This window comes from Bombus vancouverensis, chromosome 8 (genome assembly GCF_051014615.1).
Source record: "Bombus vancouverensis nearcticus chromosome 8, iyBomVanc1_principal, whole genome shotgun sequence".
NCBI lineage: Eukaryota > Metazoa > Arthropoda > Insecta > Hymenoptera > Apidae > Bombus > Bombus vancouverensis.
Genome location: NC_134918.1, coordinates 16,534,875 through 16,549,007, shown reverse-complemented (window position 1 = coordinate 16,549,007; position 14,133 = coordinate 16,534,875). Strand labels below are relative to the sequence as shown.

The 14,133-nt window shown below is 35.9% G+C and overlaps 1 protein-coding gene across 1 annotated transcript in view; it reads right to left on the bottom strand.

Annotated features, from left to right (window-relative positions):
- The window catches only part of LOC117159636 (uncharacterized), a 558,819-nt gene that overhangs the window by 17,633 nt on the left and 527,053 nt on the right, over positions 1–14,133 (bottom strand). Inside the window, exons 7-9 of the mRNA XM_076620942.1 lie at positions 12,910–13,026; positions 12,434–12,547; positions 12,037–12,180 (exon numbers count right to left, since the gene is read on the bottom strand). Coding sequence (XP_076477057.1) covers positions 12,037–12,180; positions 12,434–12,547; positions 12,910–13,026 — 375 coding nt within the window. The remainder of the gene's footprint in view (positions 1–12,036; positions 12,181–12,433; positions 12,548–12,909; positions 13,027–14,133) is intronic.

Below are 14,133 nucleotides of genomic sequence, written 5' to 3'. Positions count from 1 at the left end.
TCAAATCAACTATAAAAATATTATTTTTTTAAGATATTTCAAAACATTTCTAAATATTTGTTTCATTTAATGTCTATAAATACATTCAAATAAGTATAACAGACGAATTAGAGATAATTATATTTTAATATACATATTGTATATTATATATAGTATAATGTAATTATATACATATTACCACATACATACTTCATTTTTTCGGTATTTCGACACTGAGGTTTTACATTCTAATTGTTAGTTAGTCCTAATGACGAAATTTCCATATGTGCATAAAAATCCGCCGTCTATAGACATTCTAAAAACTTGACCATGTAAGATAAAAATTGACCACACATGTACATACAAGATATACCGAAAACCAATCGTAAAGTCGCCGCGAGAAAATCAATAATATTTTTCAATCGATTCATCCTTCCTATTGTTTGTTCCATTTGTTTATTTTTCGACCGATTCTTTTTACACGTAGCTGTACACGATATCGCGCGTGCACACGAGCCAGAGAGAAGCACGAATAGAACGTGTTCACGACAGACAATAAGTGCATCTGACTCGACCGTCTGGATACAATGCAATCGAACTGATCCCATTGCCTTTAACCCGATACCCTTTTCTCATTCCAATATATATCGAATTCTATCCACCGTTTGCACGGTCAAATAGTTACCTTCGCTTCCTGATCTCGTTCCCTACCTTTGTTCTTCCTCCTTATCCCTTTGATTTCTTTCCGCGCTTCTCACCCCTTTGCCTCCCTTTTCCTTTTCATCCCTGCATGCATTTGACCTACTCTCTTCCTTTTCGTTTCTCTAAACCACTTTCTTCAACCTTTTCCCCTCCTTTGTATCTTTCTCTCTAATTTTCTGGTATCTTCTCCCTTTCCCAAGCTTTCTCCAATTTGTTCGCCTTTGAAGTCATCTTTAACCTCGCCGGTTTTACCTGTTCCGTGAGTTGCCTGGCTTCAATCTGACCTCTTTATGATCGTGATGCAAATGTACTTGCTTCTTTGTCCTTTGTTTCCTTTCACGGTCTTCTTTCACCCTCCCGCCGTACGTGGAAATTGTGTAAAGGTCTTAGTTGTGTTTTGTTAAAGTTGACTTTACAGTGATTTTTTCTTTTACAGGAAAACAGTTTAAAAATTCACTACGTGGTTGATCAAGCTCATATTATTAAAATTTTTTGTATCCTTTCCATAATTTTAAAAATATTATTCGCCATAATATACCATTATCAAAGATACTCAAATAGTATTTGTCTAAATAATTGCACCTTTGACTTCTATAAAACTTTGCCAATTTTTCAGCTATTTTTAAAGGTATGCAGCTTTGTACCATGTTATCTTCATTTTATCTTGTTACCATGTCCTCGTCAAAAAATAAAAAACTCTTCCTAACTTTTTCTTTTCTTTTCTTTTCTAAATACTTCCTACCTATCCTTTTTCTGAATTTTTTCCCAGGGTTCGCTCGTGCCTGGTTACCCTTGTTATTACACATTTGGCGACCAGACCCAGTTACAAACTTTCTAAATTTTCGCTTTCTCTTCCTATTCTCTGTCTCTATCCTTTCTTTATCTTCCTTTGTCTATCCTTCCTCTTTGATATACATAAGACGGCAGCAATTTTCCGGCGCGAGACAACCGTCCTATCATCTAGTAGGGAAGAGAACTTCCTAAGTAGAAAGTTTACATTATAATCGAACTAACTTTCTTCTATATATTCTTGTTAATTTGTTAACGCAGTTATTTGTTATTGTCTTATTATTACCAAATTATAGAACGATATTAAGACCAGAAAATCAAGAAAAACGAGCTTATTATATTTGCCCAGTAATCTTCGATTATATTTATTCAGTCGCAATAAACGTCTTTCTAGCAAAGTACAACAAGTAAAACATTTCGAGGATATTAATCGAACACCGAACAAATTTCAGGATAATTGAAAAAAAAAAAAATGATTGCAACGTGTACAATAGCGGGAAGGGCAAGCACAAAAACGATCAATTGGATTTCCATTTAAAGCGAACGAATTAAACCATGGCATTACTATCGAGTACAAAACGAGTAAACCAAGATAATTAATTTGACGCCGGAATATAAACTGTCGAAAGCGTGAACGTCACACACAAACACGCTATGATATTCTATTACTTCGAAATTAAAAAGGGAATCCGTATCGGCATTATACTAGTAGTATAGCGGTATAATATTACTGAAATTAGTTAAGCTTTGGTAGAACGTGAAGACACTATCTATTCTATTTTTGAAAATTTTAACAAATAATTAACAAATTACATTTTTTCCAATTACTCTGTATTTTTTTTTCTTTTTTGTTAGTATGGGAATATATGTATCTTTCGTTCAAGTTTTCTGAGTTTCTAGAAGGTAACTTAACTTTCGTTGATGAAATCGTATAGTATTAGATATAGTGGTTTTCATTTTCGATTGTGTCTTATTAAAATACTATCCATAAAATGGCATTCCGAGAATTGATAGAAATATACGCATCATATTTTTCTCCTTTGATCTTAGGTTTGTTCATTGGCTCAATCCAACTACGCAAAATCCAAGCATTCCAAGATATTCACAGTTATTAACATGTGAAAAATGCAGAATATTACAACGTACGCTAATCAGATTGTCGAAAATCGCGCAGAACCAAACTTAATTGACGTTGAATCGCGGAGTAAAATGGGACTCGCCGTGAAACGCGCGGCGGACACATTCCCGACACTGGCTTGAATTAATTTACCGGAAACTATTTCACCGTTCATCGTCGTTGTGCGTCGGCTACACGTTAATTCGTATTAATTAAACTGAATTTTCGTTTAGCCCTGGAATTTTTGGTCCGGCCAATTAAGCACCATTGCGTCGATTTAGGATAAATCGAACAGGATCGTCATCACGTCGTGTCATATCACGTTGACAGCACAGTGTTTTCCTATATTTTCTCTTCTTATTCTTCTTCTGCTATGAAATTGATGTATTGACGTACATTGCGAAGATTCCACTTGCCTAAAGCGTTAACGAACGCGATGATGGGAAATGATAGTATAATATAAAGATAAAAATAGTTAAAAACAATTTCTATGGTAGATCAATATTCCGAATTGTAAGTATGAAAGATATTATTTTATCGTATGCGTGAATATTCTTTTTTGAATTTGCACAGAGTTAGATTTCGCCACGTTTGTTGTTTTATCGAACACAGGCTTCTGTGAACTTGGAGTGCAGTGAAACGCGTATTGTTGAATTCCAACGACATCTGTAATATTCACGCGAGTAATATTTTTTTTCATGAAAATCAAATAAGTTGACAATATGTCTTTGGAGTTTCCGATCTACAATAATCATAAATAACTTTTCTACAGTTTTACAGTTTTACAATGTGGTATGTTTCATAACATCGAAGTTTCTAAAATTCTCGAATGTACAGCTTGTTCGTATTTTCTTTGCTCTAGCTTCTAACTATCTTAATATTTAGATAGGATCGATAGCAACCTACATGGCGGAAGTCTAAGTTTATCTAAGTTTTCCAAAGCAATTTTACTTAAGCCGCAAGTTTTCTAAGTGCAAAATTATTGTATCGTCGAGATAAAAAGTTTTTGAAAACAGACGCTTGTTGCACATGTAAGTAAAATGTATTCCACGTTATAAGACACAATGTTATAGAAGTTGTTTAAATTTCAACCAAAAAAGATACAAGTATAGCTGGAAATTACTGTCAACAGTACCTTCTGTGCATTTTGCATCTTCAAATTTTTTATACAGACTACACGTACTTCCCCAATTCATTTTCCAACGAAACGATTCTGCTATCAGATTCAATATTTTATTTTCACAATATTAAAATACTAAATATATACTTTTTTAGAAATTATTTAAGATATATTTCTCATAGTGTTAAAATACATTTTAAATGTATTTTCAGTAGTATTTCTAAATGATACGAAATTTAATAAACTTACACCTAATTAATCAGTATATAAATACTATAATAAATGTAGTGATGTGCAAATACTCCCACTAAGCATTGTAAATGTACAAAAATAGTCTACAAATCATACATTTAGAACAATCTAAACAGATAACAAGAAACATTGAACTAGAATGATCTTCCATCCATCCACCCATCCACCCATCCATCCATCCATCCATCCATTTATCCATCCATCTATCCATCCATCAAGAATCCAGCGTTTCTCCAATATTTTCAAGAATTATTAACGAAGGGGAATGATACATCGAACGTTATCTCAGACAGAAGATTTCAGGTTCTAGTCGGAAATGCGTCGGATCGTGGAGTGGCGGAAGAACTCCATCTTCCACGGAGAGACTAAATTCTTGAAGGATCGAGGAAGCAACCCGCCGCATCCCGAGAACGAGAAAGGGTTTTCCTACTCGCCGCGGAGGCCATTTTTCTTCGCCGCGACTCGATTCGATTTCTCGGGAAATGCTCTTGCCGCTCTCGAGGAAAAAACACTAAGAATCGGCAGACTCCTGGCGGATCCGGTAAATTGAAACTGGATGGGAAACGGAGGGTTGGAAAATGGGCGGTTGAAAGGGGAGGGTAGACGAGACGCGCGGAATCTGCTTTCAGCTCGGTGATCCCGCGAGACAGCCGGCAAAGAAATGAGAAGCTGGCTCTCGCCTCTCCGCTCGAAAATCGGCAATTCTAATTAGACAAAACTGCAAATGCACACAAAGTCGTGGCCATTCTGGATTTTGAGAACTTTTCCCCGCTGAGAGTGTACGCGAAATGATATTGTATTGCAGGAAATAAAGGCATTCGAGAAGGAAAGATACAAATACAGATGAAATTTTGATTCTTTCGCAGCTTTAATTTTGCTTATTTATGAGTTTATTTGTAAGAGGGGGTTGTAATTTACAGGAAGGGGAAGTAGCGCAAAGATGAAATTGTGCGATATAACGAAATAATATAAGGAAATCCACGATGAGAATTTTTATTTCTGTTCTTTTACTTGTTTAAATTGATTGTTTTATAGTCGCACCAATCTCTATAATTGGTTATAGCGTACAGTAAAACGATGAATTTTGTTCAATTCGAAATTCCATTCTTGCCACTCCTTTCAAATCCTTTGTGAAATGTAATACCTTTGTGCCCATTTCTCTTCTGTAATATTATTATTCTCACTTCATTACACAAAATACGATTCATTAATTTTAAAATAGCATGTCATTTATCACTTTATTTATGCGCTTGATCTATAAGACGTATGGGAAAGTATCATATTATCTAGAATGTCTTTAGTTTATTACGGTGTTATGAATGAATTATGAGTTGCTTTATGAAGAATAATGCATATGCAGTGGTAAAGTTACGAGAATGTATAATAACGTGTTTCAATCTTTAAAGATATACATATTTTTCAATTAAAAATTTTGTACATAACTTCTCCAAGTTAAAAAGTGCATTATTTGTAACATTCTTTTTTCTTTATGTTCGTCCCTTTTTTCGAATTGATGGCACGATGTCAGTAACGCAAATAAATCATTTAATTTCGTTTCATTTGGATCTTGTATCACGCTCGATTCGAGAGCGAGAGAGAGTTTCGTGTTACTCAAAGTCGATATTTTTTAATTAAAAGGTTGGACCTTTTTTCACGTAGCGAAGCCAATAAATTTCGTGCTGTTCCGGGTGAAAATTATTCGTGTGAAACAGTAAAAAGAAGTCACTTGCAGAGAGAGGAAAATCGTCGCGATCAAGCGTAATTAAGTTTCCTAAAGTTGGCCAAGTTACGAAGTACGGTTGGATATTAAATATGCATTAGTTGAACTTAAGCCGACGTTGGGAATTTTATAAACCGTCTTGAGGAAAAAAAGGAAACTTCCGGCCAACGGACAAGTTCAAAATAACCATGAAAAACAAAGTTTCGATCGAATTTATCTCACCTAACTGCGTACAAGAATCGAGGAAAATTTTTCTTAAAATTCATCCAATCGTACCAGACGCTTTTCCTAACTCCAGGGATTCTTCTTCGAACTTTTACCCCTTATTTGCATTCGTTTAAATTCATTAGATACTACATTTCTCCCGCTGTTCCTTTATTTCGAGTATAACAACGCGTATAATCTCTTAAATTGATTTTTAAGGGACAATAGTCAATTACAGAACGAACTTAATTAAATAAACGATTATATATTACATCATGTAGAAACGTGGCAGTTAATACCCAAATAAATTAAATTGGTTATTAATTATGATATTACGTTGTTCTAATTTATTATTGATTACAATATTAAATAAATTAAATGTATTATTTAAGCAAATGACCATACTATATACGTACTGTAACATTTCATAGAAACGTGGCGATTGATATAGCTAATTAAATTTGAAATTTAATTTTTCTAAAGAAGCTAAGACGTGAAAGTAGATATTATTCCTGTATAAACTCCATTTTCTTACTTGCATTGATAAGAATGCAAAATTATTTGCAATAGCCACAATTTTTATTCGTTAGCATCGATCAGTTTTAATAATTCCTACGTTCATTTCCTACGCTCTTTCTCACAGACGACAATTCCTCACCAACCTAATTTATTCCAATTGCCCGAACATTAGCCACCTAATATCAAAGTCACCCCCGCGTGGAAACTTATTCCTCGTGGCGAACACGTTTTCATTCGATAACTACCGTCGAAGATTTTCGAACAGCATCGACCAACGCTCGAAACTTTCTTACCCTCGTGATAATGGACGCGAATAGAGGGTACGGGGGTGAGTGGTATCTGTGTTGGTTGGATCGTAACGACCGAACGTAATTAGCTTTTTGAGGGGACGAAAGGCAAGCCAGAAGCTTCCTTTCACCGCGGAAGAAGGAAACGTCACTCGCAGATTATCTCCGTGGTAAATTAAGCCGGCGTCGGGGGTGGTATCGTTCATCTTCCGTCGACGTCGCCGTATCGGTGGCTTCTCTCGAACGAACGCCGGTGCCTCAGTGCCACCGGGGATCCTTGCCTTCGAGTTTTCCGCGCTGACTTTCTAAGCGAAACTCGCGGAACTTGGAAGTTGCTCGAACGAGCAAAGAGAATATCCTCCTACAGGCTAAATGGAGGATGCTGGAGGGGTTTGGGGGTTGTTGACGGCGCTGAGCCATCGAGCTCTTACGTTCGGGGATAGATTCTTCGAGGTGAGATCGATTTTTGGATTTGCTGGGAGATTTCAGACAGTGGGATGGGCGATAGAAGATTTTAGGTGGAGATTGCAGGAGGTAGCTTGATTGTGAGAATGTTCGGTCTTCTTCTGAAACGATGGTGTCGAGATGAACAGAGACGAACGAGTGGAAGATTTTAGATAGGCTATTTTGTAGCTCCTTCGAAGGTTCGAGATTGTTAAAAATATTTAAGATATTTTAAGACAAGTACGTTGGCTACTAAAGGTATTTGCACTGTCCCTTATTTTCCTATGAGGCGATTTTTCTTCTTTTTTTTGTTAGGTTTTATATAGATTTGATTTTAGTAGTAGGCAATTTTCATAACTAGAACTAAATCTAATATACGTGCGTGGACCTAATTAATTAGTATCTAAGTGCTGTAATAAATGCGATGGTGTACAAATACATTTTGCAAATATTTCTACTTGTGTTAAAGTTTGGATTAAAATACTTTAACTATTACCTTACAATGTAAACTTCATTTTCATTGATCACAGTGATTAATAACTTTTTACTTCAGAAAATATGGCCTCCTATTACGTAGAATATATCTTTTGGAAATGAGTAGAAGCCCTTTGATAGCCTTAACCTCTATTCACGAAATTAATCAATGGCATTTTGAAATATTCGTTTGAGAAACTGTAATTTCCTGGACTCGCTCTAAAATCCATTAAACTAACGTTACAACTCCCTGTGATGTGTACTTATAATTATTAGATTTCGTATGTTCACATGTAAATTAAAACGCATTGCGCATAACGTCATAACTTAAAGTCATAACTTCATTAATTATGCAACTAGAGGAATAATACTTCTCAAAGCTGAAACATTCGTAACTGCATTCGAATCAACCCTCAAAATCTTGACCTACATCACTACGATTTTCAGTCCGCTATTTACCAAAAACGTTTCCATATTTTCATAGTAACAAAAATGAGAAACTCTCCTCCAAGTCTGTGAAAATAATTCAAGCTGATAATTCCATTTATGGTATCGACTCCTTTCTCCACAAATTCGTTCAACCAGTCGATCAGTCAAACGATCCACAAAAAATTCCGTGGCATGTTTTTCGCGAATGTCCGTTCATGTGCGTATGTACGAGATATAGTGAGTGAGGTGGGTCAGGAGAGGGGAAAACAACGCGCGAGCGTGACCGAACAGAAGCGTTAAATTTTCATTAACGAAAATTACGAAGCGGTGCCACGCCGGCTGGCCGCTGATAGTTCCAGCAATTATTTTAAGCGCGGCCTGTATAAATCAGCTGGCTGAACCAAATGAACCCTGAATAGCAGTTCGCGTCGAATAGAGCCGGAGGGATATGTCCGCAGAGCACACCGGTCCGGTCTCGTAATTAAAAACGACAAAAAAAAAAAACAAATATGGGTTTAATGGTATCCTCGTTCCGCCTCGCAATTCATCCGGTCCCGACGATAAAGTCGTACACGTTCGCCGATTTGTCAGAAACTGTCGTACTCGTTCTCAGAAATAAAATTGTCCAATACGCGCCTGCATTTTATTATCGGCTTTTTATTGTCGAGAAACAAGCGTTTCGTGTACAAAGAAGAGAGGGAGAAAGAAAGAGAGATACTGGTAATTTGAATTAAAATTGTTGATTTTAGGCGAGAAACAGGAGGTTTGGTTTTTGCTAGGTCGTTGAGTGTTTTAGAAGTTTCGTAATAAATTTTTGACGATGGTTGATTCTGTATACGATATACGCGAGGTTTATCCTGTTGAATTTTTCGAGATAATAATTTTGTTTCTGCTAGATGGTTGGTATTTTTCTAAAGATTTTTTAAGTAGGCTTTGACGATGATTGATTTTGTATATGGGATAAATGTGGAATTTATTATGTCCATATGTAGAATCGACGATTTTCTACAGTTGATATGGTTCCTTTTTTTTTGAAAAAATTAACATTGCCCTATAAATTACGATATATAGGACAACAATATCCACAGTGTTAAAAGGCAAATACAAAAATCTACGTATTTATTACAAAAAAGTCAACGAATATTAAAAATCCTAAAACAAAGATACAAGTGATTTATTTTACGGTATACCAAAAATTGTATTATTTGCGAACCACTTCGTAATATTCTACTTTTTGATAATATTATTTTCTATTTCATTAAAACTCGTTATTAGTTCCTCTTGTTTCCCGTTACTATTTCTTTAATCCAGTCATTCTTCTTTTATTCTTCAAACGCCAGGCAAATGCAAGTTCCGTGGAAGCCAGATAACCATAACTTGACGTGTTAATTACGTCACAGTGTCGCGTATATTCATTTGCGAGGATATACATTCGTCGTGTTGGCTTTTTATTGCAAAACAGCGCAGTAAGCTAGAATATTTATGAACATTTCTATGTATGTACCTTGGTGACGTGAAATGCAACCGCGAATTTAAGAGTGGGGGGAGGAAAGGAAGAAATTTAATTTTATTTATCATAATGGCCATTCCATTTTCGCGCATCGCCCAACCGTTTAAATCCAATCCAGAGATGGAATTGCGTTTTTCATCGGCGAGGAAAATATTTCCATTTAAATCGTATCGTCGATACAATATCCAGAAAATCTCTGTTAATACCTTCGTTACGAGGCTGTTACCGTTATTTTTAACCTTCTTCGAGTTATTTCGGCCGTCCTCGAAAAGTGGATTCTCCATTTATAGCCGATCTGTTCTATATAACATCGTTAAATTTATTATTTCATCCTAATGTACCGAAACTTGTTTATCTTCGAGCAAGATTGATTTTAATTTTAAATATTCATCAAAAGTTCAAATGAAAGGAATTAAGCTTTTTAGTTTTTACTAAAAATATTCATTTAACGTTGCGTGAAAAATGTTAAATCGCTTAAAATGACATTCTATCTTCATTTCTATATCACAAATATTAGTTTTATATCCGCACGAACAAAACCATAAAACCGTAAAATTATAAAATAATTTCATATCAAACGGAGTCTTCTTTCGAATCTTTTAAGAAATATATTGTTTTCTGTTATATATTTTAAGGGAATTCTTTCAAATAATTGTCCGATAAATACACGTTGCAGCGATCGAAGGGTCTATTATATTTTCTTTCGGAAGCGCAGTCTTTTCATTTCGAGCAGGATTTCATTGCGAAAGAAGAACAGGACAACGAAAGAAGTCGTCCTCGCTTCAGGAAGTAATATCGTGAAAGACTGACAGCAAGTCGCGCGATATGTATCGACTTCTCTTCCTGTATTTCCGCCCTCCTATCTCCTTTTCTTCCTTTCCTTTTTATTTCCTCATTTCCTCCCGTGGAAACGCAATCGCTGCAAGCAACACGCGATTCGATTATTTCGCCAGAGTCATGGATCGGAATGCGATGTCCTACTTTTTCTCTGTATTGCAATAAATTCGCGTTACAGTAGCTCTTTGTTTAACTTTGTTGAATTCTTTGTTTTCGTCGAGTATGCGCGAATTTCCTTTGAAATTATATATTGAAATATATTTCCCTTCATTTTACGAGAAAAATGGCCCGATCAGTGTTTCATGATCGGAAATTTTATGGAAACTGGGTGACAATTTCGTTGCGAGTTCAGTTTCATCTTGGCAACGATGAATTTTGTGTGATCGATAAAATTCTTCATCGTAAATGTTTCTAGTAATTTGTTCTGAGAAAATATCATTTGATGTACTTGCTATAAAAAAGATTTAACACGGAGAAGGAGAAATAAATCCTCGACAAGGAAATTTTCATTTTAAAATAAAAATAAATCGTGGCTTGCTTCCCAATCAAGGCAAACAGCAAACACAACATCTAATTATTCTCTTGACTAATTAATCTCAATTAATTCATACACTGAGCCACACTAACACACTATCATCTCAATTAGTAGTCATGAAACAAATTACAAAAAGAAAAATATGACTCAAAGAACAATTAAATTCCAATACGAATCAAAACGAATCTGCCAGAAATTTAAATTTTTCTTCAAATTTTGCTTATTTGAATAGAATCGTATAAAAATGCGAACGTCCAGTCGCGAAGAAGGAACTGGCCCAATTAAAAATCACAGTTTCCAATGCTTTCTAATTAACTCGATGCATGTGTAAATTTCAATCGGACTCGAAAAACAGTGACGCAAAAATTCAATTAAAACAGCTCTGCGCCCATTCATTTCCATTCTCGCTTTTTCCTCATTTTCTGCACGGAAACGTTCTTCGTTTTCGAAGCTGCTTTTCGCTCGGCGATGTGAAAATTCGATTTCCAGCGATTCGTCACGGTTAACGTTGGTCGTCGTGGCGCCACGCTCGATTTACGAGGATTACAAACCGCTCATTGCTGCGTACACATTCTACATCGAAGGGAAAACGAGCGTAGATCAATCCGACGAGACATCAATGCTTTCCCGACTGGACATCATCAACGTCGTTCCGATAAAGAACGAAACAGGAAGGGAGCCGTCGTAAAAGTGTCCCTGTCGAGTCCTGCCATCGATCATTTTAACTCCAATATCTTTTATTTAAGGCATTGCAGTCGATCACTTCGTTTGTCCATGACTTTTATGACATATGATTGACTGTTCCCCCTGTGATTTCGTTTTCTTGCTTCCAATGGAGATTGCGAATACGTAGAGTGACTTTTATTCACGTTTGGTGTGATAAAAATAATACTGCGCGAAGCAAATACGTTTAATAACATAGTAAAATTCTATCCTTTTTTCACTATTTTATAATTTATTTACTAAAAAAAGTAGCTAAACTTGTTTTTAATGTTTGATTGCGCATCTGTCGCGTTGTGTAAAACGTTCTGAAATTTCATTAACACTATAATGAGACACGGTTATTGTAACTATGGCTATCGATATTTAAAATGACGTCAAATATAAGTACAACTCACCGTTTTCTTCAGGCGAGATATGGGTGACATGTTCAAGCCAGCGATGATCGCCATTAGGGAATTGAAATTGCCGATGTTGAAGCATTCACGGGCGGTTTCGATCCAATATTCAACCACACGAACGCGTTGTTTCTTTTTTGCATGCTACAAAACAGTCAAACTTTTTTAATAAAATATCGTATTTTGTGAAATCGAATCACGAAATTTATATTGCAAAGAAAAGGAATAATATATTTTTATTATGTTACTTTTGATGAAAAAATTTATTTTCTAAAATTACTTTATATCAAAGAGATTGCTTTTTATGCAGGACTTGTGCATATTTTTAGATAAAGTGAATTTGTAGGATATTTATTAAGTACAATTGTAATAATTAAGCAACATATATTTAATTTACCTTGCATACTTCAGTCGCGACGAAATAGCTCAGTCTATTAAACCACTGGACGTACGATTCGAGATTGCGTGTTTTCTTCATGTCCTTAAAGGATGTTTCCAAGTGAGGAGATTCCTGTTTATAGGAAAAATCAGTATCCACAATTAATATGAAATTTCTTCTTTCAACTTATTAATTAAAATTACTATTTATTAATATAGTAAGTATATTCATTAGCATAGAACCTCGATTATATCCGAATTAATTACATAATACATGTGCATCGATATTTTTATAAAAAATCGTTTCCGAATGTTCTATTTATCGATGTCCCGATAACTAGCCATTCCGTTAATCACCTTCCACCTAAAATTGCTATATCTAAAATATATTTTCAATGATATTAAAAAACATCGATAAATGAAATAGAGAAATAGAGGAGAAAAAGAACGTACTATTAAACGGACGTGACAAATGGAAGAGGCAGGTGTACAAACCTTGGCAAAGGCTTGGACGAATTCTTCTGGGCCGATATACGAGAGCCTCTCGAGTTCCACGTGGGTCAATTGCTGTGCCAGGACCATGGCCGATGGGCACAGCTCGGTGATGTCCACCTGAAAAACGGGGTGACAGTTCCATTCGGTTCGAGTGTCGAAGAAAAGCGACGCCGGGAAATCATGTGCAAGAGCGTCGCTCTGGTCGTGGGGGTAAGAGACGCGATGAAAGGGAGGCGTCAACGACAACTCGATTCACAGAGGTGCAGAAAGACAGAAAGCGGAAACGGGCGGAAGCTGCGCGTCCACGTCGCGACGCCTCCTCTTTTCCTTTCCAATTTCACGTGCTCGTGCTTCGCCGAGCAAATTCGAGCGAGTTCTTATCTTCGTCGAACGCGGTTTCAAAGTGCTTTGACCGGCGGCGTCGCGACGCTCTCGGACCCCTCTCGATATACATCTCTACAACTGTACATATAGTTACGTATACAATGCCATTTCAATGCATTATGTTTTGCGAACGATTCTGGGAAACGTTCGAAGCCATTGTATATGATTCTTGTTCTCCTGAGCAATAATCTTTATGACCAGGTTTGGCATTTACTGAGGGGTGTATTTTATGGACAGGGCTGTACCTTATGGGTGTATTTTAAGTTCTTGCTTGGAAGGATGGTTGTGATTTGAAGTTAGTATCGCAGTAAAATTATGAGGAAGGGATAAAGAGGGAGAGAGAGAAAGAGAAAGAGAGAGAGAGAGAGAGAGTAAATTATCTTTATGAGTTTGTTACATATAGCAGAAATATAAGGTACTAAAGATATTTTAATTATAAGATAACATTAATGTTACAGGTTATTGAATTCATTTTGACGTCAGTTTTAATTGACTATTCTTATAATTTAAAAAATTAAACGTTCAAAAGATTGTCAAAATTACTAGCGAGAATCTTCTACCATTCTCTATCAAGAATAGTTCCAAATCCACTAACATTAGTGTTACAATTGAAAGGAAAGGTCATAGTTGATAGCTGGTTGAAACGAGAATAGAAGAAGGTAAACGAGAGAAACGTTTTACCAGCGAATACCATGCTTTTCCAACGTAGTTCAAAGCATACGTTTGAAACCACTGTAATTATTTATGCTCATCGTAGGCATTGTAGACGCGATTCGCGAATGAAAGGTATAAGTCCATCGGGCATTTCAATTTGAATCGAACGCGCGAACATTCATATCC